This window comes from Cydia splendana, chromosome 10 (assembly GCF_910591565.1).
Source record: "Cydia splendana chromosome 10, ilCydSple1.2, whole genome shotgun sequence".
In the NCBI taxonomy this organism is placed as follows: Eukaryota; Metazoa; Arthropoda; class Insecta; order Lepidoptera; family Tortricidae; genus Cydia; species Cydia splendana.
This window is the reverse complement of record NC_085969.1, coordinates 18668998-18694286: the sequence shown is the minus strand read 5'-3', so window position 1 is coordinate 18694286 and position 25289 is coordinate 18668998. Positions and strand designations below refer to the sequence as shown.

Here is a 25289-nt window from a genome sequence, read left to right as displayed (position 1 = left end):
TATTTCAGGCACTACTACTAGTAGTATAGTAGTAATAGTAGTTTATATGTGTAAGTAATGATAATGGGTCCTTCCACTCCAAGAGTAAAGCTCATTACCATTTGTATTACTTAAAAATTAAATCCTTCAGATTTTTTTAATAATGGCTTTTCGTCGCTATACTTACTCAACCTCATATCTGCATTGTTGCAGATATGAGGTTGATGGAAATGTCGCTTTTCCTTCATTCGGAATACGGGTGTTTTGTCATCAAATGAGTGTTGCAGATACGAGGTTGAGTAAGTATAGCGGCGTTTTACTCCTCGCTAAATTTAGCAAGGTGGATTCTGCCAATGTCGAGGTGTAGACTTTTGACTTGTGAGACGAGAATGTTCGCTTCAATTTTTGTTAAAATTCAGAAATATTGAAAACCTACGGAAGGGAATTGTGACTCGAGTTACTTTTTTTTTGTAATGGCAACCCTAATGGCAATATGTGTCAGAATTCCAGACGGGCGCTGGTTTCTACTGGTGGCCGGGAAGGGACACTTCATTCTGGCCACACTGATGGAGGCTGGAGGGTGTACTGAAGATGTAAGTTATTTAACGCCCTGCTCAAGTACTCATATACCTTCTCTAAGTTGTTTCTAAAATCTTACCTTATCTGAAGTAGATTAAAAAAAATCCCTTATTGACTATTTTGAAATCAAGAAGCTCTATTCTCAAGAGTCTTTTGTAAGAGTAAAAAAAAACGATGGGCCTTCTTAGGCGCAATTACCTTACAAAATGTATTTCAATCGGGGAAAATAATGAACTGCTGGTTCAATTCACAAAGTATGACTAAATATTAAAAAATGACCATTTACTATCGCCATCAGATATATCGGAACGGCCGGGGTGCTCAAAAATATCTGAATACGCACTCTAACGCGTTGGCAATAGAGACGTGTTCAGATATTTGTGAGTGCTTTGGCCGCTCCGATGAAATTGATGGCGACTGTCTGTACTGTCACGCTGCCTAATTTGTTACCCGCTTAAGGTAAAATTAGAATGTCGTTTAGCAAACTAAAGTTATGTATAATTATCGAAATTAAACTTTCGTGAGACATATTTTAAACTGTTTAGACGACAATGGTTTCACTCACTTAAATTTTTTAGTCGACGGGCCCGAATCATGTCGCCAATAGCGACAAAAAAATGTATAATGACATATATTTCATACTGTTCATCAGGCAATAGGCATCACCCCACCGTCTCCCTTCTACGTAGAAGAGTGCGAGAGCTGCATAGAACTCCTATACGACGTAGGCCTCGACAAGTACCTCTCTACGTGGCTACGGTCCAATACACAGCCGCAACTAGAATGCTCACCGGAGCGCTTGACCAAGCAGGGGAAGAAGATAAGTAAGTAACATAACGCTTATCCTCATAAACTATCATTAATCAGGCACTAGGCATCACCACGCCGTCACCCTTCTACGTAGAGTGCGAGAGCTGTATAGAACTCCTATACGATGTAGGACTGGACAAGCTCTCTACGTGGCTACGGTCCAATACACAGCCGCAACTAGAATGCTCACCGGAGCGCTTGACCAACCAGGGGAAGAAGATAAGTAAGTAACATAACTCTTATCCTCATAAACTATCATTAATTAGGCACTAGGCATCACCCCCCCATCACCCTTCTATGAATAGTGCGCGAGCTGCATAGAACTCCTATACGACGTAGGACTGGACAAGTACCTCTCTACGTGGCTACGGTCTAATACACAGCCGCAACTAGAATGCTCACCGGAGCGCTTGACCAAGCAGGGGAAGAAGATAAGTAAGTAACATGACGCTTATCCTCATAAACTATCATTAATTAGGCACTTAGGCATCACCCTGCCGTCACCCTTCTACGTAGAGTGCGAGAGCTGTATAGAACTCCTATACGATGTAGGACTGGACAAGCTCTCTACGTGGCTACGGTCCAATACACAGCCGCAACTAGAATGCTCACCGGAGCGCTTGACCAAGCAGGGGAAGAAGATAAGTAAGTAACATAACGCTTATCCTCATAAACTATCATTAATCAGGCACTAGGCATCACCACGCCGTCACCCTTCTACGTAGAGTGCGAGAGCTGTATAGAACTCCTATACGATGTAGGACTGGACAAGCTCTCTACGTGGCTACGGTCCAATACACAGCCGCAACTAGAATGCTCACCGGAGCGCTTGACCAACCAGGGGAAGAAGATAAGTAAGTAACATAACTCTTATCCTCATAAACTATCATTAATTAGGCACTAGGCATCACCCCCCCATCACCCTTCTATGAATAGTGCGCGAGCTGCATAGAACTCCTATACGACGTAGGACTGGACAAGTACCTCTCTACGTGGCTACGGTCTAATACACAGCCGCAACTAGAATGCTCACCGGAGCGCTTGACCAAGCAGGGGAAGAAGATAAGTAAGTAACATGACGCTTATCCTCATAAACTATCATTAATTAGGCACTTAGGCATCACCCTGCCGTCACCCTTCTACGTAGAGTGCGAGAGCTGTATAGAACTCCTATACGATGTAGGACTGGACAAGCTCTCTACGTGGCTACGGTCCAATACACAGCAGCAACTAGAATGCTCACCGGAGCGCTTGACCAACCAGGGGAAGAAGATAAGTAAGTAACATAACTCTTATCCTCATAAACTATCATTAATTAGGCACTAGGCATCACCCCCCCCATCACCCTTCTATGAAGAGTGCGAGAGCTGCATAGAACTCCTATACGACGTAGGCCTCGACAAGTACCTCTCTACGTGGCTACGGTCCAATACACAGCCGCAACTAGAATGCTCACCGGAGCGCTTGACCAAGCAGGGGCAGAAGATAAGTAAGTAACATAACTCTTATCCTTATAAACTATCATTAATCATGCAATAGGCAAGGCATCAGCACGCAAGGTGTTAAAATCATTTGAACACAACTTTAGAACTGTAGATCATTTTGAACATACCTGCTCATTTACTTTTGACTACAAGTTTGTTTAACATAATTGACATTTCATTTCATTTATTTATTGCATTCCATGGTATGTACCTACAGATGGTATTTTAAATTAAATTGAACAACATGGACCCTGAATAGGATATGGCAAGCAAAGAATATAATACTCACTAGGAGAAGAACGATAACTCCATACAAAAAAATGTCCCTTTCAAAAGTTCGTTTATACTACTAGCGCTCTGGTAGGATACCATTGTAATTAGAATTGACAACCCGTTTAGCCTAGCGGGTATTGGCAGTAATCCTGTTCAGGAAGCTAATGGTCCTGGGTTCGAATCCCGGAGAGGGAATTTCTTTTTGTATTTTTTCTTTTTTGTTGGGGTCAGGTTTTTAAGAGCCCATCAACGTGCACACTAGCGCCACTGCTAAATAATCGTGATTATTTAAATTTAGCGACAGGTATTTCAAAAAGGGGGCCGCTACTGACTGTATTGTGTATTTAAGTACCTTTTGAATACACCAAACTAGTTTTTATGTTGCTGGATTCGTCGATCTATGAGCTCGAAACAAAAACGGCCGTTTTAACTTTGGACGCGTAGATTGACGAATCCAGTAACATAAAAAGTAGTTTGATGTATTCAAAAGATACTTAAATACACAATACAGTCCGTAGCGGCCCCCTTTTTTAAATACCTGTCATTAAATTGAAATAATTACGATTATTTAGCAGCGGCGCTAATGTGCACGTTGATGGGCTCTTAAATTAGCATATCACAAATAAATAAAAAAATACGTTAAAAGGTAATGATTAGGTACTATATTTAGAAATTCGTCAAATATACATAAAAAAGTATATAAACAAAAAAGTATATTAAGATATAAATATTTTCATTCCTATTAGGATTACTGTATATATTATGTTAGGAGCAATACATATGAATACATACATTGATATGGCAAATGGTTACAAGTTGTTATTACATCTATCCGGTTATCGGACATTTTCTGCTTCACAGCTCCGCGCAGCGTTCTTGGTCACCGGGGTACTAGTCTGGATATGCGGCAGATACGTGCCCTTTGAGCTTTTTCCAAGAAATCATATGACGGCCCAGGATTATATTGTTATCTCACGCTCAAGCCATCTGCTGATTCACTCTCTAAAACAAAACAGTCACAAATTAAACAATATAATCTAACTGCCTAATTACTAGCGTCGCTAATTCCTACCGGGTCTAAATTTACCAGCTTAAACAATGTGAGGTTTTACATCTATGATGAATTTTGATTAAAATTTCGGACGCGATATAGCGTCCGCGGGACTTACGGGGATAGTAAGATTAAATTATTATATTTGAATTTGGCAATTAGTACGCTCATTTTTATTTAAAGATTAATATATATGTATTTCTTACCTTGAAATTATCGCTGTTTCTGGTTTACTACAACGGTTTAATTTTAACTAAGTCTGTGCGAAGACGCATTTAGATATGTTGCTCGTACATATGAATAGTTTTTATTTTTAAAATTAATAGGTAAATAAATATATTTCAAGTGAATAAATCGTTTTATAAGAAAACTGATATTTTTGCGTTAAATGACTTTAATGACAGCATTGACATTACAGACTTTTGTCTTGCCTATGTTCTTACCGGCCAGACCCAAATCAAGGCCTATCAAAGAGGCCTATTGACAAAGATTTTTTTTAATTTTATCATGGAGGGTAGAGGCACGTCTACCCTTCATAGATTTTATGAACATAGACAAAGACAAACTGAAATAGATAATAATTTACATATGACTTCAACTACTTCATAAAATACAAATCAAAATATATTTGATAAAATAATTGGATTTGTTCCTAGAAATCGTATAGACAAAGCCAGTTCTAGCAATGTTGCTGTAGTAAAATATTTTTATGGTAATTACTGGCAATCTTCCTCTAGGAATGGAGCCACACATGTACAATTATGAAGGGTCACGTCATTCCAAGGAAGTCAATAGGCCTTGATGGCAAGTTAATCTTAATAGCTAAATACTTAAAATTACCTTACAAAACATATTATGTATTGCTTAATATCTAGTTAGTTTCATCACAGTAAATACTAATTATGGAATCTAGTTAACACTAATAATAATAAATACGAATTTAAATGCTATACTTGTATGCATTACCTATATCATAGATACATTGATTGAGTAAGATGCGTAAAATCTAAGACAATTTTGTGCATTAAATTTGACAGATGGCGCTGTATAGCTCAATACATTAGCGGTAACTCTGTCATAACTTGTTTGACAATTCAGTGGCCGCAAAACATAGGGCGCAGCACAGCGTCATCTGTTTTGGATGCCAAACTAAGGAGTACGTTTTTGTCTTAGACTATACCTCTCTATTTAATTACAATCAATTCTCTTTGCCTATAGACCACTTGCTTTGCTTGTAAACCACTGTTTTATTTTCAGATCATAAATCCGACGGCACTCTAAAACCCTCAACTCTCAAGTTCCCAAAAGACCGTCGTCGCCACAACTCAACCGAGCAGATAAACGTGTCCAGCGACTCAGTCAATTATGGCAGCCATCACAGTCTGTACTCCCAGTGGTACAACGGTAAACGCCACGCCAGCAACTTGGACGTCAGTTATTCTGAGGACTCCAACAGTTTGAAGAGCAATAGGTAACATTTTATAAACGTCTCCAGCGCCTCCGTCAACTATGGCAGCCATCACAGTTTGTACTCCCAGTGGTACAACGGGAAACGCCACGCCAGCAACTTGGACGTCAGCTATTCTGAGGACTCCAACAGTTTGAAGAGCAATAGGTAACATTTTATAAACGTCTCCAGCGACTCCGTCAACTATGGCAGACACCACAGTCTGTACTCCCAGTGGTACAACGGGAAACGCCACGCCAGCAACTTGGACGTCAGTTATTCTGAGGACTCCAACAGTTTGAAGAGCAATAGGTAACATTTTATAAACGTCTCCAGCGACTCCGTCAACTATGGCAGCCACCACAGTCTATACTCCCAGTGGTACAACGGGAAACGCCACGCCAGCAACTTGGACGTCAGCTATTCTGAGGACTCCAACAGTTTGAAGAGCAATAGGTAACATTTTATAAACGTCTCCAGCGACTCCGTCAACTATGGCAGCCACCACAGTCTGTACTCCCAGTAGTACAACGGGAAACGCCACGCCAGCAACTTGGACGTCAGTTATTCTGAGGACTCCCAACAGTTTGAAGAGCAATAGGTAACATTTTATAAACGTCTCCAGCGACTCCGTCAACTATGGCAGCCACCACAGTCTGTACTCCCAGTGGTACAACGGGAAACGCCATGCCAGCAACTTGGACGTCAGTTATTCTGAGGACTCCAATAGCCTAATTGAAGAGCAATAGGTAATATACTAGTCCAAAAAATCGTCGTCGCCACAACTCCACCGAGCAGATAAAGGTCTCCAGCGACTCCGTCAACTATGGCAGCCATCACAGTTTGTACTCCCAGTGGAACAACGGGAAACGCCACGCCAGCAACTTCTGAAGACCCCCCTTTTTGTGTCTGACGTCCAAGTTGCTGGAACTTGGACGTCAGACACAAAAAGGGGGGTGTTATATGTTTGACGCCAATTTCTGTCTGTCTGTGGTATCGTAGCTCTCCAACGGATGGACCGATTTAGATGCGGTTTTTTTTACGTGAAAGCGAGTTTCCTTGCGGTGGTGGTTCTTAGCTATGTTTGATAGAAATCGATCCAGCAGTTTGAAAAGAGTATCAGTTATGTTCCAAAATGATGTACTTAAAGGATTTTTGGCATAAAATGGTTTTCTTGTGCATATAGCGTAGGGTTTTTTATTTATTTTAATTTAATAGTTATTGCTATATAGCGTAGGGGTTTTATATTTTTTTTATTCAATAGTTATTGTCATTTTGATTGTGTAACCCTAAAATAGATTTTTATTTGTTTTAGTGAAATGAGTGAAGAGCGCATACAAGGACGAAGAGCCGACCGAGAAAGGAATCGACGGGATTCCTCGGGCTCTGATTCTGATTGGGACAGACAGGTATACATACAAAAATTCCCAGTAGTTACCACTTGGTAACTAGTGGGAATAACCCACCGTAACGCATTTGGTTTTCAGGAGGGCAGCAGAGCTAGCGGCAGTATTGATGCTTCTGATATCAGGAAATCCTTGCTCAATGAAATTGATCACGTCACTGTTCATAGGTAAGTTAATTTATATTTTATTATTTTAGCATTCACAATCTCTTCTATGATTGAAGAATATTCATGAGTACTGTATTGCACTCTATTAAATTAAGTGTAATTTTGTATAGACCGACCGCTTAAATGAGTCGGTCGGTCGACCGCTAAGACGGGGAACGCGCCGTACGCCCGCCGCCCGCCCTCCCCCGCCCGCTCGCCGGCCGCCCGTCGGCGCCCCCGTACCGCGCAGGCGAGTACTCATTTAAGCGCGAGGTCTATAGTCCTATTTATTTTTAACACGATAATAAAAAGTCGCCGTGAAATGCCTTCCTTACTAGTTCTTTACGTGACAAAAACGTGTATAGCTCATGCTAATAATCGTTCGTACTAACAGCAACAATTAACTGTCCATCGGTGGACTTTAAGCCTTTTGTAATAAGGTTTACAAACTGTCAATTAGTGTCAGCGATGGTACCTTATGGTAATAAGTTTCCTGAATCATTCATCATCATCATTCTATGTGCAAAACGACGTCATTTTTACGTCATCCGCACTAAAAGTTCGAGCCCTGATTATCAAGGACATATAAAAGCTTTCGTACATATATGATATATGTGTCGTTTCCAAGGAAAAAGTCCCACTTTACCGCTTGCCATAAGGACACTTTGACAAGTTATTCGTATAAAGATACAAGAAAATATCGTCCTGATGTTAAGCGACAAAGTGGGGCTTTTTACTAATAGACTTTGACACATATGTGACTCTTATAATATAAGATAAGCCTCTTGCCTCTTCTGTACCTTTTATTCTACTGTATAAGCTTAACTGGGATCTAGGATCTCTTTTTATTTGACTTTCGATCTTCAAGTTATACCTAACTTTATTTTTCAGAATAACGGCGGGCGACGATAACGTGCTATTCCATTTCCTACAGTTAGAGTCCGCGAAGGGCATCCTAATAGCACCAGTGAAGAGTATAGATATACAAGCCAACAATGCCCTGTACACACACATTGTACGGACTTTTCGGGCGGCCAGTAAACGGATACATGAGCTGTTGCAACATAGTGTGCGGTATGTACTATTACGATACAGGTGCGGAAAAGAGGAAATTCGAAACGAGTGGCGATAAATTAAAACACGACCTTCAATAAAAGTTCAAAATGCCGGTGTATTAAACTTTCCAAACAGGCTACGTAGCCAACATGCCAATCGTTTACGCTCCGTAGCGAACGAAACGCAATTGTCACTGTCGCTTTGTTGTCACCTTGGGATTCAGGCACTCAGGCACCCAGGGATTCTCTCAATCTGTACACAACTTGTCGCCACAGGGTAAGGTAATTCCATTCGGGGCGGAATAGAGCGTGTCCATTCTGTCTGAAATACTTATCCTGTGCTCAAGAGTAATTTTCAACTTCAGTTTTATTTCCATTTACACATACAAAAACTTTATTTTCCAGCTTCAAAAGAAACTACACGCCTCCGAATCCCAACAAGGTGTTGGTGGCCGTGAAGGAGTACGCGATGTTGTTCCGCGCGCCGCCCGCCACGCTGCACCAGTGCGGGATCAAGAATGAGACATTTCACTTCTGGGTTGTCGGGTAAATATAATTTATACTAGCTTTTGCGCGCAACTTCTGCGTGGAATGATGATGATGATTAATAAAAAACCGGCCAAGTGCGAGTCGGACTCGCGTTCCAAGGGTTCCGTATATTACACAATTTTTAACAATCAGTGCCGGATTAAGATATGTTGATGCCCTAAGGATTTCTAGGTGCCCCCTCTCCCTCGGGTCATCAAGATTACATTGATTTTTTGGTAAATTGAGAGAAGTTCATTGCCGCGTTACAGCTGAGAATGGAAATCAGTCACATCATTTTATCACGAAAATTGACAGTGCCGCAGCAGTAATGTTGCAACAGAGTACCTAATGCTGTTGCAGTCGCCACCCGAATGTCACCTTTATCATAGCTTAGAAAGTAATAGAAACGCGAGCGAAGCGAGCCCGGAAATTTTTCGATATAAAAACGCAATATGATAGACAGTTGTACATTTTTACTTTTAGTATGGAAATCAGTCACATCATTTTATCACGGAAGTGGACAGTACTGCAGCAGTAACGTTGCAACAGAGTAATGTTGCTGCAGTCGCCACCCGAATGTCACCTTTATCATACCTTATAAAGTAATTGAAAACGCGAGCGAAGCGAGCGCGAAAATTTTTCGATATAAAAACGCAATTTTAGTTATAGTCCCAACCAGGCGCGAATCCAGGATTTCATACAGAGAAGGGATGGGACAGTTTTCTATCAGCCTAGCTTCGCATAGGGCTCGATATTTAAGGGTCTCAGCTAGGTTGTTTTCATGCATAAAATATGCAAGAAAGCAGAGAGCTTGGAATTGAATTGGCGAAGTGTGAGAAAGGCAGTAGGCCCAGCTGCGAAAGAGGAAAGCTTGGATTTGGATCCCCGCCCAAGTGTAATTAAGGCAAAAGATCAACTTTGCCGTAAGGCAGAAGGCCTCGCATAAGACCTAACGCCAAACCGCAAAAGAGTGGGTTGAAATCGAATCTATGCATGTAATCACGACTCTTCTACTGCTACCGATTGTTTCCCAAAGAATTACGCGCCATTATTTTTGCAAATTAGCTTTTGGACAGCTAAAAAAATCGTGTGGTAAAAACGATGTGTCTGTCCCTAATTTTAAAATTTGTTCAACTTTTTCAACCTGGCATTTAGGTGCCCCCCCTGAACGTGATGCCGTAAGCACGTGCTTGTTTTGCTTATTGGTTACAAAGTCTTTATTAATTCAACCATTAAAGTCGACGAGTACAAAAAACTTTGAGCTAGCTCTCAATTTAACATATTTTTTAAACATTATTTTTAATTTGACCTTACAATTACTCGTAAGTAGGTAAGACCGTTAAATATTTAAAATGATTATCTTATCAGAAAATTATCACCAATTACTCTAAGAAAACTACTACTCTAAGTAATCCGGCACTGTTAACAATGTATTTTTTATGTGAAACGTGAGTGAAATCTCTTTAAAAAATCCGTAGGGGTCGGATCAAAAACTGTAATTAAGTGCGACTCACGCTTGACTGTACATTTCTAATAGGTTTTCCTGTCATCTATAGGTATAGACCTATTTTATGTATTTTTTTTAAAAAATTAAGACTTAGTAGTTTCGGAGATAAGGGGGGGGGAATGGTCATTTTTTGCCTATTTTCTTGAATAACTTTTAAACTGTTTATTTGAAAATTATAAAAAAAATATATTTGAGATCCTTACAATAAGCTCTTTCATTTGATATGTAACATGATATAGTTAGAAAAATTAATTTTTTTAATTTTTTCATTTACCCCCCAAAAGTGGCCCCCATGTTTAAAATTCATTTGTTTACGTTACATGTCCGTATTTGGGTCACAAACTTACATATGTGTACCAAATTTCAACTTGATTGGTCCAGTAGTTCCGGAGAAAATCGGCTGTGACAGACGGACAGACAGACAGACAGACAGACAGACGCACGAGTGATCCTATAAGGGTTCCGTTTTTTCCTTTTGAGGTACGGAACCCTAAAAATTATCCTATGTCTTTCCCCGGGCCTTAGGAATCATGCTAATTAGTTAATCTGAAGCAAACTTGCCTGCACTCTCACGGTACATTCACTAGAACTAGGCATATTTTAATAAATATCGGGGGGCGGTCCCCCAAAAAAGCTCGGTAGCTTTGCTCGGAAAACGTATAAAAACTCAAAAATGCGCGTTTTCCCAGAGATAACACCTAGCTAGATCGGTTTTTCGCCCCCGAAAACCCCCATATAGCAAATTTCATCGAAATCGTTAGAGCAGTTTCCGAGATCCCCGAAATATATAAATATACAAGAATTGCTGGTTTGAATTAAAAAAATAATTATGTTGTTTTATTTAACATTTTTGTTTTTCTCAGGCGCGTATTCAGTGAGCCCGAGCCACGCGAGCTGTACGTCTGCTACCACGAGTCCGTACCGCAAGATCTCACCGAAATATCATACTTACTGTCCTACTTAGAATAACACTGTTTAATGACTGTTTATATACAGTGTTGCACAATGTTTCATCACCTCTGTAAACATGTTTGTAAACAAGGATGATGAAATATTGTTGCATAAACATGTTGCTGTGTTCCCCACTCTAGGTGGAGAACAAGACGAAACATTCAGTTTATAAACAGATGTCATTGAGTGTGGACGTGTGTGACGCAAGTTTAGAAACATGGAAGTAGTACTACCTCCTCGGGCGACATCCTAGCAACAACTAAACTAGTGTGGACTGCTAAGTTTCAGAAACAGTGTTTACGGTAAACTTGTTGCAAAACATGGTGATCAAATTCATAAACAGTTTATTAACAAATGTTGCCTAATGACTAATGAATACCCGACTTTACTTATACAAACAGCAACACTTTTAACTGTCCATTGGTGGACTTTATGCCTTTTGTAATAAGGTTTACGAACTGTCACTTAACAGTGTGGGCGATGGTACAGTCAGCAGCAGAAGTTGCTAAGCGGGCGAGGTGTTCAAAACTACCTTGATACGCTCTTATTCTCTGAACAATAAAGTCGTGTCAAGATCATTTTGAACACCTGGCCCGCTTAGCAACTTCTGCTGCTGGCTGTACGTAGTCTGTACGTAGTTTTAGGATGTATTAAAATTGTGTGTAAGTATTTGTTGCGCTTCAATTTCTTGAATAGAAAAAAAAATGAATAACTCTATAAAAACTTTTTACAAAAAAAAGCAAACCGACTTCAAAAAGGATGAAATAAAATATTATCCTTTTTGAAGTCTATGCGTTACCAACTGATATGTTTGAAGTCGGTGCCAAGCCAAATTTTGAAGCATACCATGATTTTGGTGCGATTCGATAAGGATGTACCTACGTTGGATTGCCTTACACGACGACAATGAACATACTTTCTGTAGGTACAGTCGACGTTAAAAATATGTTTACACTTTTCGCCTTGTAACAAAGGTGTAAGGTGCAAAAGTGTAAACATATCTTTGACGTCGATTGTATCTAAGAACACACCTCAGAACACACGATCAAACCTTCTTGGCGCAGTCTGTACCATGTTTGTCGGCACATTAGTGGAAATCCAATGCATTTTTTTTTCCGTCGTCTTTTTTAAAGAGCATTTCTTACTAATGCTCGAACAGTCTATAGCACGCAAGTGTGAGATTGGGACTGAGTAATTTCCCGTCCCTTATCCAGAGGACTACATTTCAAAATATAAAACAATTCAAGAAATTTACCTTCTTGCCAAATTTCACCTAAAGCGGTTCAGTTGTTTAGCCATGAAAAGGCGACAAAGAGGCAGACAGAATTACTTACACATTTGTAATAGTTATTAGTACAGTTCTAATGGGATTCATAGCCATAAAGCTGATTATTTTTGACTGGTATTGTTACTACTTGGCTTGGCACCGACTTCAAACATATCAGTTGGTAACGCATAGACTTCAAAAAGGATAATATTTTATTTCATCCTTTTTGAAGTCGGTTTGCTTTTTTTTGTAAAAAGTTTTTATTTTTCCATTTTTAGTTTTAACGCATTGTTAAGAGCGCGACGCATGAATGAAAAACAAGATCATGTTTAACACTAAGTTCGTGTACCTATTTCTTTAATAAATATGTAATCAGGAATTTTCTCGAGTCCGTCTGGGAAATTATAATTCCTGTCACTACTACACTAAATCCATCCTCCGCCCCGCCACTGACCCAATTCCTCAACGCCCCGATCACTCAACCTCACAGCGCATCAACCCCTGATCCAGGAACCCCTCGACCCTGAACCAGAAATTTTCTCGAGTCCGTCTAGGAAATTATAATTCCTGTCAACTAAATCCATCCGCCCGCCCCGCCACTGACCCAATCCCTCAGCCCCCCGATCACTCAACCTCACAGCACATCAACCCCTGATCCAGGAACCCCTCGATCCTGAACCAGCAACCCTTCAACCGCCATTCCCCGACCCCTTAATCCCTGACCCCTTAACTCCTAACCCTAATCCCCGATCAGTAGCCTTACCAGCTTACCACGAGTTTGACATTGATATATTCGCTAGCATGTTTGTAACTTGCTTCCTATGCATCTCGCTCGTACTAACCTTAGTGTGAGCGAGATGCATAAAAAGTTACATTTAGATGCATAAGACGTTAGCGAATGTGTCAATGTCAAACTCGTGGTAAGGCTACAGTTGCAGTACATCAAATTGGTGGTTTTCGGAAGCAAATGCTCGAGTTACTTTAGAAAACCCCGAAATCACTTAACACGTGCCTTTAAAAATTGAGGAGTTCCCTCAATTCCTCATGGATTCCATCATCAGACCAGAACCAAAAATAATACGGAAACACCTTGGAGGTAACTTCTTCCAAACAAAAAAAGAATTACTCAAATCGGATCACAGGTGCCGGAGTAATCGCTGAACATACTTACATTTAAAGAAATCATCATCATTATCATCAAAATAATCATCATCATCAGGTCTACTTCATCAAATTGGTGGTTTTCGGGAGAAAATGCTCGAGTTGCTTAAGAAAACGCCCAAAACACCATGCATGTGCCTTTAAAAATTGAGGAGTTCCCTCAATTCCTCATGGATCCCATCATCAGAACAGAACCAAATTAAAATGGGACCAACTCGGAGGTAGCTCCTTTCAAACAAAAAAAGAATTACTCAAATCGGACTACGGATGTCGGAGTAATCGGTGAACGTACATAGAAAAAAAAAAATAGCCACAACCGAATACAGAACCTCCTCCTTCTATGAAATTGAAGTCGGTTAAAAATGGGCAAACATGAAGCTTAGAATAAACACTTATAATTTGTGTGTTGTGAGAGGTTGTGAGTAAACTAGCAAGTTTCCACCCTTGGTATTTCCATGTGTGACAAACATTCAAGACTCGGTTATGCAGTATAATTCTAGTAGATATAGATTTTAGGTAGGTGAAATTTTGAGGCATTTGACCGCACCTTAAGAGCGCTATTACATTTCGGCGTTGAGCGAGTTTAGGTATTTTACGCGCTGCGGCAGGCCGTGCGAGCTCAGTATGCCGATCCCTTCTACCACACTCGCACTACAATGATGGATTAAACATTCTTGATCCTTCGCGAAGCATATTGAAATCAACCATAACAACACTAACTGTGCTTAACTTTTAAAGTCCTAAAACTGTTATTTGGTAAGTACGAAAATACTAAATGCAGTGCAAATGTAAGTGTGTGCAGTGTTCATAAATTAATCTTTCATCTATTTTTGACGATTTTTGACCCCCCCACCCCTCAAATCATCCAAAAATCATGCTTCGGATGACTCTGTTTCCTCCTACGTCATACTACCATCATCCGATGTCCAGACCCCCCCCCCCCCCTCCCTCCATTTGAAACGACGTAATTTATGAATAGCCCCATACTCGTACTTATGAAGGTATAAGTATTACTCGAAATAAATTATAGGTACTCGCTTATTTACATGTTTCGTCATAGCATTTGGTACCTATAGGTTGTAAAGTTTGTATCAACGAGGGTTTAAAAACGAACTAGTATTGAGGATCTGATGATAATGATGATGATTAAGGTGGCCACGGATACCAATCAACCATGTAGTAACATGATTAGGCTCGTTTGATTCGTCTCAACAAGATCTTTGACACTGAAGATACACAGGGTCTGATGATGGAGCTGGAAGGTGGCCACGGGTACCAGTCTATCATGTAACTAAACCACTTCGTGTTTGGGCTCGTTTGATTCGTCTCAACAAGATCTTTGACACTGAAGATACACAGGGTCTGATGATGGAGCTGGAAGGTGGCCACGGGTACCAGTCTATCGTGTAACTAAACAACTTCGTGTTTGGGCTCGTTTGATTCGTCTCAACAAGATCTTTGACACAAGACAGTACTCAGGGTCTGATGATGGAGCTGGAAGGTGGTCACCATTACCAATCAACCATGCAACTAAACCACATCGTGTTTAGGCTCGTTTGATTCGTCTCAACAAGATCTTTGACACTAGGTGATACACCAAACACGAAGCCCAAACACGATGCCCAAACACGAAGCCCAAACACGTAGCCCAAACACGAAGTGGTTCAGTTACGTGATAGACTGGTACCCGTCGCCACCTTCGAGCTCCATCATCAGACCCTGAGTAGTATCTTGTGTCAAAGATCTTGTTGCGACGAATCAAACGAGCCCAAACACGAAGTGGTTCAGTTACATGGTAGACTGGTACCCGTGGCCACAGTCCAGCTGCATCATCAGACTCTGAGTACTAACTTTTGTCAAAGATCTTGTTGCGACGAATCGAACGAGCCCAAGCACGAAGTGGTTTAGTTGCATGGTTGATTGGTACCGGTGACCACTTTCCGGCTCCATCATCAGACCCTGAGTACTATCTTGTGTCAAAGATCTTGTTGAGACGAATCAAACGAGCCCAAACACGAAGTGGTTTAGTTGCATGGTTGATTGGTACCGGTGACCACATTCCGGCTCCATCATTAGACCTTGAGTACTATCTTGTGTCAAAGATCTTGTTGAGACGAATCAAACGAGCCCAAACACGAAGTGGTTTAGTTGCATGGTTGATTGGTACCGGTGACCACCTTCCGGCTCCATCATCAGACCCTGAGTACTATCTTGTGTCAAAGATCTTGTTGAGATGAATAAAACGAGCCTAAACACGAAGTAGTTTAGTTGCATGGTTGATTGGTACCGGTGACCACCTTCCGGCTCCATCATCAGACCCTGAGTACTATCTTGTGTCAAAGATCTTATTGAGACGAATCAAACGAGCCCAAACACGAAGTGGTTTAGTTGCATGGTTGATTGGTACCGGTGACCACCTTCCGGCTCCATCATCAGACCATGAGTACTATCTTGTGTCAAAGATCTTGTTGAGATGAATAAAACGAGCCTAAACACGAAGTGGTTTAGTTGCATGGTTGATTGGTACCGGTGACCACCTTCCGGCTCCATCATCAGACCCTGAGTACTATCTTGAGTCAAAATTAATACATATAGAATGTCAGGTCGTTTCAAATATTTTTAATCCTGTCCGGTAGTTTATTAAACTGTACCATTATAAATTATAATACTATAAAAACAGTGCTAGGATCAAAGTCTCTCGTTGCGGTTTACACGCACACAGTATAGCGTTTTACACGGCGCCCGCCGCACACAATGATAAAAAATCTCGTTGTCGCCGTTGAAAATGTGCGGAGCCGACCGACACACGTCCTGCCTCTACAAGCTCTGCCGCGGCACTGAGCTGGCGCAGCGCACGTCATCGGTAATATAGAGTAGTTTTCAAAAAATTGCCAAAAAATTATAGTAGAATTTCATAAACACTAATGTATACCAACAGTATAAGCAAACGTTGCAGATTGCTTGAGTATGAAAATGACTTCGATATTAAGTAGATTTTCGTAGGAATTGACACTTGTTTCGGAGAGAAAATTGAGTTCGTTTTACTTTGATTTTCTCTTTCTCAAAGGTGTGTAGGAAAAATATCGTTTGATATGCCTAAAGTACAGGGTATTAGTAATACAAAATAGCCAGGTTTAGCAGAGTAAACTTCTCAACATTTCCAAATAAGAGCTTGCCATTCAGTGCTTCACGGGGTTTTTCGGAAACGACCATCAGAAAAAAAATCATTACTAATTTAATAAGTCCTTTTTCTAATATTTACAACGATATTTAAAAAGATAAGAAGACGCTTTTACTGGAACAAGTACTCATTGTTTCTAATAATGAGCACAAAGTCCTGAATTTCGTCGACTAGTATCATCAATTTTGCGTTATTTCGACTTTTCTTGTAAGAGCGCTCTTAAGCGGCGTTAGACTTATGGACCTCATTGTATAACAAATTACAATTTTAGAAGTGTAAACTGGCAACATCGATGCGTTTGACGCTTGCTTGGCCAATGATAAGTAACGTTTTGATCGATGTTGCAGGTTTAGACTAGTAAAATCACATTATAGTGATTTTGACGACGTGAAGCTTTTTTATCAATATTAACACGAACGAGAAAAATGGAAACTGTTTATTTAGTTGTGTGTGACCATATATTTTAGAGAATAGGCTAAATATAAGTGTTTATTGTACAGATGGAGTGCATAATTGTTTGCCTTCGTATTTTCTCGGAAACGTTCGTATTTGTCTTGCTATTTCAGTCAGTCTCGGTACAAAAAGTACTGACGTTGACTGTAGTAGCATGACAAATACGAACGTTTACGTTTCCGATAAAATACGAAGGAGAATAATTATGCACTACATGTGTAAGTAATGGTTATGTTATAATGTTCTTCCATCCTGAGCTTTAATAAATAATAATGTATGTTCTTCCGTCCAATATGAACTATAAGTAAATGTTGTGATAAAGTTTTTTATTATGATTAATATTATTATACACTTATCTAGATAAATGGCCTGTTGTTTTATTTTAATTCATAAAAATATTTTACACCTCACAGTAGTCTGTATGAGTCAAACTAACTTTGTACAAAGTTGGCAGTAAGAATCAAAGTAAGAATGCATACATAATGTACTCAAACACCTATTATCAAACACACCCTGTGAACACACCCGCTTTGTCAAATTTTCTATAAGACATTCGCGCCTTGTTCGCGCCTACATTTTTTAAATTTGCCGCCTTGTTTACGGACAATGTGTACTGAAGGTGTACTGTGCATACCGTGCATACTGTGCACCGTGAGTATTATATTCTTTGATACTGTGCCAGAGTAGGTATGTTATGAAACCTTTTTACGAACTTGATACACAGAATTCTGGCTACTAACAGGTAAGAGAAAACCCGAAATGCCCTAAAATGTTAATAAAGAAGTATAAAAAATGTTTCGTTTTCAGTTTTAATAATGGCTTCGTATAAGTTTTTTAGCCAGAGATATTTCTATGGATTACCATAACCATCGGGACAAAAAATAATTGTATAATAATTTATAACGCTAAATCTTTGCAACAATAACGTACTGATATGTGACGTTCTACGGGAAAAGGTACCTTATGAGGGTTTCTAGTTTCGGAGATATGAAATGTTTTGTAAAGAGGTGAAAAAATGCTCAATTTTTTTTTATTGTGTGATCTGAAACCTTAATGCGTAACGTTTGTTTACCTGTTTTTATTTTTGTTATAAGTTAGTTATAATTAAGCCTAGTAATGTCGTCTCAGAGTTTAGTAGAAAAGGTACCTTATGGAAAAAAGATTGAAAATTCCCAAAAAAACTAGTCAATACGGGAAAAGAAGTTTGGTAGAGAACTGTATTAGCATTCTGCAAAACTAATTTGATAATTTCAGTTCTGGTTGGGGCGCCTCGCAAATATTATAACCGTACATAGACCGACATCACAAATCCAAGTAGCCTGCTATTATACCAAAGTTACTCTCGTCAAGTCTTTCTTAACTAGAATAATTTTCATTTGGTTTGGTCGCATGCAGTAAATCAGCCATTGGTTTGCTGAAAAATGCCAATACCCGACGCATTACCTTATGGAATATCTGAGGTCATTGAACCTCAATGCCGCTTATCTTCAATAGCAACCGAAATATATTATTGATAAGAAATAGACGATTTATACCATCTTAACCCCAAAATATTATTAGTTTATCCTAACTGTTCCATCATCATCATGCCTCATCATGTAACTTAATCACAAGGTACCTTTTCATTACATACAAATTATTGGTCTTTTTTAAGATTATTATAATAATTTTTCATAATTTATTTATTCATTGCTTTTATGGGTTTTACAAGGAGTTAAAATATTTACATGTTCCAAACATAAACCCCGTTGGGGCACAGCAATATACATAAAGACTTAAAAACTAATACTTAAAAACTAATACTTAAAAACTAGTACTTAAAAACTAGCACACACTAGCAATTAACATAATTAAGACTTGTAATTAAGATACTCCTTTATATTGTAAAATGAGTTTTCAACCAGAAACTTTTTTAGCTTGTTGAAGAATGTTGAATCTTTCTCTATATGTTTTAGTTCTAACGGTATGTTGTTATATACTGTGACTGCCATATGGTAAGGACCGGAGTTTACTATTTTTAGACTATTTTATGACGAAGAACTAATTAAATTTGGGGCAGTTTAATGTAAATTAATATTTTCTATTCATAAAAGATAAACTGTAATATGATTGATATTTTGTAGTGATGTATTATTAGATTTATTTCCATAAGGTACCTTTTCGTAAATGTATGGAGCAAATACTGTTATTGTTATGTAAGTTTAAAGTGGCATAAGGGGTTAAATATAGTATTTAGTTGGGGTTTTAGGATTTATTTCATTTGAATGACAGAATTTCTTTCATATGTGCTCAGAAAAATTGATTGTGTGTCACATTAAAAGTAAAAATATTCAATTTTGTGATTTTATATGAAAAAGTCAGAAAATACATTTTCACCTCTAAATCGGTATTGTTTTTTGCTTAAACTGTCTGTCAGTGTCGTTTTCTAATAGATAGAATTTAAATCTTGAGAGCTCATTGCAATCAATCGTGAAAATGAAATAAAACTTTATTTTCAAGAGATTGGCTAGTATACACATAAATCAGTCGATATCAAAAGTTTCTATTTGCATTAATTACAGAACAAGTCGCAATATTTTTTTAATCTCACATATACTTATAAGGTATTATTATTTCTAGTCAACTATGTAACTTACTTCAGGAACATAGTTTTTTAGGCGGCTAAACTTAAAACTTCTCTATCGTAAAGTTGCTAATTTCACAACATTATTTTCAAAAAATCATATCTCTGTAACTACGCAACCTAGAAGGTTGATCTTTTGTGTTATCGATAGCTTATTTATTGTAGATTACTGGGGTATGCATAACTCCATACCCGCCATAAGGTACCTTTGACCGTGGGACGTCACATATATTCATTGCAAAACAAGCAATAAAATATTTAAAAAATGCCGCGGAAAAAAATAACTTCACACGCCGGAAGCGCGTAAGTAAAATGAGGTTTATAACATCTCAATTTGTCTATGATAAAATGAATTATTATTGCGATTGTGCATTAATAAATTCTATTACGTTTTATATAAATCTATAAAATGCTTTTTATGATGTTAACTTACAAGAAACATTCTATAAACGCCATTTTTCAGTTTAAAAAATTGGAATATGACAGGAACCATAGACAACCGCAATGCAACACTTTTGACAACTGAGCAAGAAAGGTTTTCCGGTTGTAGTTCTCCGCGTGCCCATTGATTGGCTCATGGATTTGTGGTGACTGTGGTGTTGTGGTGGAATATTCCCATGGAAAAATAGTGTTATTCGTTTTTATTTTCTCGTTTAAATGAATAATGTGTTGTTTTACATCGTATTTAATGCCAATCTGATTACATCACATAAACTATGATAACTAAAATGCAAACTCAAGCTAACGTCGCGGTGCCCCAATCTGTCACGACTCAGCCTCAGCAAATAGTCGGTGTCCCCGCAAATGCCGTAATATTGAAGATGTCTGACATCCAGCAAATATCGACAGTCGGTAAGTGTAATTCAAGTTCAACCTATAGCATCTCGGATTAATGTAATCTTTAAATAGCCATTAATATATGGGAATTTTCTTGAACAATGCCGTAGCCTCAGTTTATATAGTTTATTGTTAAAATTGTTTCAGGGCTTCTGGAGCTTGCGCACCGGGAGTACCAGGCGGGTGATTACGAGAGTGCCGAGCTGCACTGCATGCAGCTCTGGCGCCAGGACAGCTCCAACACAGGGGTTCTTCTGCTGCTCTCGTCCATACACTTCCAGTGCCGACGGCTGGACAAGTCTGCGCACTTTTCGACGCTGGCGATCAAGCAAAATCCACTCTTGGCGGAAGCATACAGGTAAGACGTGGTGATTTGGACGTAATTTTGCAAATGGGAGCCAACAACCCCACAATAAAAAAAAGGAAAATCGACTATTGGTTTTAAAACAGTTAAAATATGAAGTGAACATTGGAATAGAGATTTAGTGAGTTGGTTGGTTGAGTTGGTCCCGGTTGGCAGAACTACATCGATTGTTACTTTGTACTCTTTTTTGAACACATCAAGTGATGAAATATCAAATGCTGACATTTAGCATTTTTGTAATAAAAACAAAAACAATAAAGTTTTAGCACCATGAAACATTTTATTTTGTAGACAATTATACACAATTTATAGTTTGGCAAGTCATTTGTCAATAGAGCATAGGCAGAGAGATTAGAATCATACTGTATTTTTTTATGATAGCATAACTAGCATTATTACCCCAAAAGTATAGTTTTTTTTATTCTACTGTTACTGACAAAACTTGTTTGCCAGGCTAACTACTATATTACAACAAAGGAGTGTATTTATAAAACAAGTAGGTATGAAGTATGTTGAAAAAACAATGACTGTGAGTTTCCTTTGTCTGCAGAATCTAAAAAAATCTTTATTCATCTTTTATTTCATACTTTGTTCTTGTTGTGTATGAAAGAAACCGCTGTGACACAAATGTTTGGACAATTACAGCCATGCATTGACATATGTATCTAAAGACGGGTCATGGGCAATACGAATGGGGCCAGTACAGTGGTGTCACACACACGGATTCAAGCTGATTGTGTAGTCTAATGCCACACCATGATTGGTTGATGAGTTCGCATCACCTGCACGATTGGTCGCAACTGGTTGTGTTAGACTGCACAATCGGCTCAAATTCGTGAACCACTGATCTAGCACCATTCTTAATGCCCGTAAGGTCCGTCTTTAGATATATGTCAATGCAGCCATGTGTGTTGTAGGCTTCAGGTATTTCCTGTGTTATGGAAAAATCATCATCATATCAGTCAAATAGTGGCCAGAAAATAGGTTTTAACACATTCTATAGACGCTGCATATATACTTAACAACAACTTAATTGTTGTTGCTGTTCTGAACGTTTAATACTTTTAGTTTAAAATAACAGTCACACTTTATAAAATTTATGCATTAGTTAACATATCACAGATTAAAGGCAACTATGATATTTGAGTTCTTGATAGCCTGATTAAATGGGATATAATTAGGCAAATTCCTTGGCCAAATATGTTGGCACTTGTATGCCATTAAATTTGGGGCATTTTTCCTGGCGATGCTTAGTATTAGTAATCTGCTAAAATTAGCTCTGTAACTGATATTGATAAGGGTCAGTATGTATGTTATATGAAATGGTAGAGGTCGAGGTCAGCTCTTTAGGCCATAGTTCCAAATTTAGTGATAATTTACTTCAATGGCATTTGTTATTTGTTTTAAAACCAAGGCCGATTCAACTTTATTTTCGTACACTAGATTAATTGACAAGAAATCTATTAATTTCTGGTTATAACCTTCAAAAAGAATCAAATTTATTGTAAAACTTCAATGTGTGTTATGGCTGGCTTGTAGCCCTAAAGTTGTGTGGTTAAAGTGAAACATAGGTTTTTTTCATCTCTGTTTTTGTCCTAGCAATCTCGGGAATGTGTTCAAAGAGCGAGGCCAACTCCAAGAGGCTTTGGAGAACTACAGACACGCTGTCAGACTGAAGCCAGACTTCATCGATGGCTACATTAATCTGGCTGCGGCTCTTGTCGCAGCCGGGGATATGGAGCAGGCCGTGCAGGCTTACGTCACAGCGCTACAGTATAATCCTGTAAGTACTAGGTTATTTATACTCATGACAGAACGCAACGGAACAGAACGGAACATTAAATGTCTCTTCATCCTCTTTTGGTCCATCACAAATGAGCTGCAAGCAGTCGGGTTGAGTTGGGGCGAGGCCAGAAGGGTCACTGAAGATAGGAAGGCGTGGCGCGAGCTTGTGAAGGCCCTTTGCACCTCTGGGGAGCCATAGGACAACATCCTCTTTTCCTCATGACTGATAGTCACAACAACATGAGGTTGTTGTTTTGTGCACCAGGGCTCTCCATTCTGTAGAACAGAATAGGTTGGACAAATATTTGACCCATAATTTGATACAGGATGGTAGTGGTGAATTCAAACTGCCTCGGCACTCAATAGCTAGGAAATAATTGCTAAATAGGTTAAAGTATTTTGGATGTTGTTGAGTTTAGGGTTAATTTTTATTTTATAACCCAGGTACTAAAATGTCAGTTTTAAAATTTATTGGCCAGTTTACTCTCCAATCCATACTGCTTTTGTACAAATTTCATACTGTAATGACGAATCGGCTAGACCAGCGGTCGGCAACCCGCGGCCCGCGAACCTCTCACTTGCGGCCCGCAAGCCTCCCTGTCTATTTTGTATGTAATATTAACAACCGACATTACCGACAATGTCTGATAAAGTCATAAATATTAACAAAGTGCGGCCCGCGTCAACATCGTTAACTACTATGTGGCCCTTGGCTGCTAAAAGGTTGCCGACCGCTGGGCTAGACAATTTGGGACAGTCAAACTGTCAATTTGGGATACAAGGTTAGGCTGATGTTTGTGTTCACAATGAATGTTCTGAAGTATCTGCAAAATGAGTCAACCAAATTGGGTACCAGTGACGAAAAGCTTAATTTTGTGTAGGTATTTTCAAAGGTTTTTTTAGCCGTTAAATGAATAGTGTAAAATCGTTTATAATGATTACTGCTCTATCTATATGATATACTAAATTCTTCCTCTACAAATAATATCAAACGGCCGAACTCATTTAAAAGCCATTCCTATAACGAACGGAATAAACGCGAAGGGGAGTCTCCCCTTCCCTACGTTATTCACAAAGTTGCTCGACGTTGTTTGTATGTATGTATACTTGTATAGTCGCCATCAGATATAGCGGAGCGGCCAAATTGCTCACAAATATCTGAATCTGACCACGTTAAGAGAAGAGAGAGTACTAACTACTTAAGTGTTATCGGTGGACCTTATTCCTTTGGAATAAGGTTTAGGAATTGTCAAACGCCGCGCCTATTATATACAACGCGCCATTTTAAACCTTATCGGAATGCACGAAGGTTCATATTACACTGTAACCGAACGCGTCAGTTGTCGTCTTTGAACGTAGTATTCGTTCGTTACAATTATTCGTGATTGTAGTTGAGGCTTATACTGGTTCGTTTGAATCGTAAATGAATAAGCGTCGTGAATGTTCACCCTACGTTATAAGGGACGTTAAAAAACCGGGCAAGTGCGAGTCGGACTCGCGCACGAAGGGTTCCGTACCATAATGCAAAAAAACGAGAAAAAAAGCAAAAAAAAAACGGTCACCCATCCAAGTACTGACCACTCCCGACGTTGCTTAACTTTGGTCAAAAATCACGTTTGTCAGGGTGGCCACTTTCTGGAAAACCGGGAAAACCGGGAAAAGTCAGGGAATTTCGCTAGTCATGGAAAAGTCAGGGAATTGTCAGGGAAATTTAATGGAGGTCAGGGAATAAAAATTGTCTCTGTATGTACAGTCGACGTCAAAGATATCTTTACATTTTTCGCCTTATTTCAAAGGAGTATAAGGTGCAAAAGTGTAAACATATCTTAGACGTCGACTGTATAAAAAAAAACAAATTATTAATTTTACCATCTCCAAACATTAAATATCTAGGGGAGAAGTGGCATGAAAGAGCCAGTTTTTTTTACGGAGGAAAAAAGACTACTTACAATTAAAAAAATGTTATTATTATGTATGTAAACTATTCTTTATTTATTTGAGCATGTAATTTCGTACAAACAAATCTTAAACAATATACAAAAATCAACGAAATATGCATTTCAAAAAAATGTGTCATTTGGCTCTTTCAAAACAATTTAGTATTGAAAGAGCTGCTACAAGTTTTGAAAGAGCCGGTTCGTATTACAACGCTTAATTAAGAAAATTATCAAAAATAATAATAAATGCGACATGAAAAAAAACTCTTAATAAATTATAACAAATTTCTTTAAGTAGTTACTAACATTTTTAAGAAAATTTTAATTCTATCAGTCATTTTAAGTAATCGTTTGTAACGCTTTAATCTTAACATAATTAATCAGTCATAGGTACTTATACCTACTATATAACCTAGCATATGGGGCTTTTTATTAATAACAGTCTCTAAAATAAATAAAATATAA

The 25289-nt window shown here is 38.8% G+C and overlaps 2 protein-coding genes across 2 annotated transcripts in view; both read left to right on the top strand.

Annotated features, from left to right (window-relative positions):
* LOC134794464 (protein inturned) overlaps positions 1–11255 on the top strand; it is a 35649-nt gene extending 24394 nt beyond the window's left edge. Inside the window, exons 6-13 of the mRNA XM_063766281.1 lie at positions 482–572; positions 1211–1382; positions 5434–5647; positions 6939–7032; positions 7111–7196; positions 8067–8249; positions 8636–8776; positions 11129–11255. Coding sequence (XP_063622351.1) covers positions 482–572; positions 1211–1382; positions 5434–5647; positions 6939–7032; positions 7111–7196; positions 8067–8249; positions 8636–8776; positions 11129–11234 — 1087 coding nt within the window. The 3' untranslated portion in view covers positions 11235–11255. The remainder of the gene's footprint in view (positions 1–481; positions 573–1210; positions 1383–5433; positions 5648–6938; positions 7033–7110; positions 7197–8066; positions 8250–8635; positions 8777–11128) is intronic.
* Positions 11256–20461: 9206 nt separating this feature from the next.
* The window catches only part of LOC134794410 (UDP-N-acetylglucosamine--peptide N-acetylglucosaminyltransferase 110 kDa subunit), a 29367-nt gene continuing 24539 nt past the window's right edge, over positions 20462–25289 (top strand). Inside the window, exons 1-3 of the mRNA XM_063766218.1 lie at positions 20462–20753; positions 20886–21096; positions 22702–22885. Coding sequence (XP_063622288.1) covers positions 20618–20753; positions 20886–21096; positions 22702–22885 — 531 coding nt within the window. The 5' untranslated portion in view covers positions 20462–20617. The remainder of the gene's footprint in view (positions 20754–20885; positions 21097–22701; positions 22886–25289) is intronic.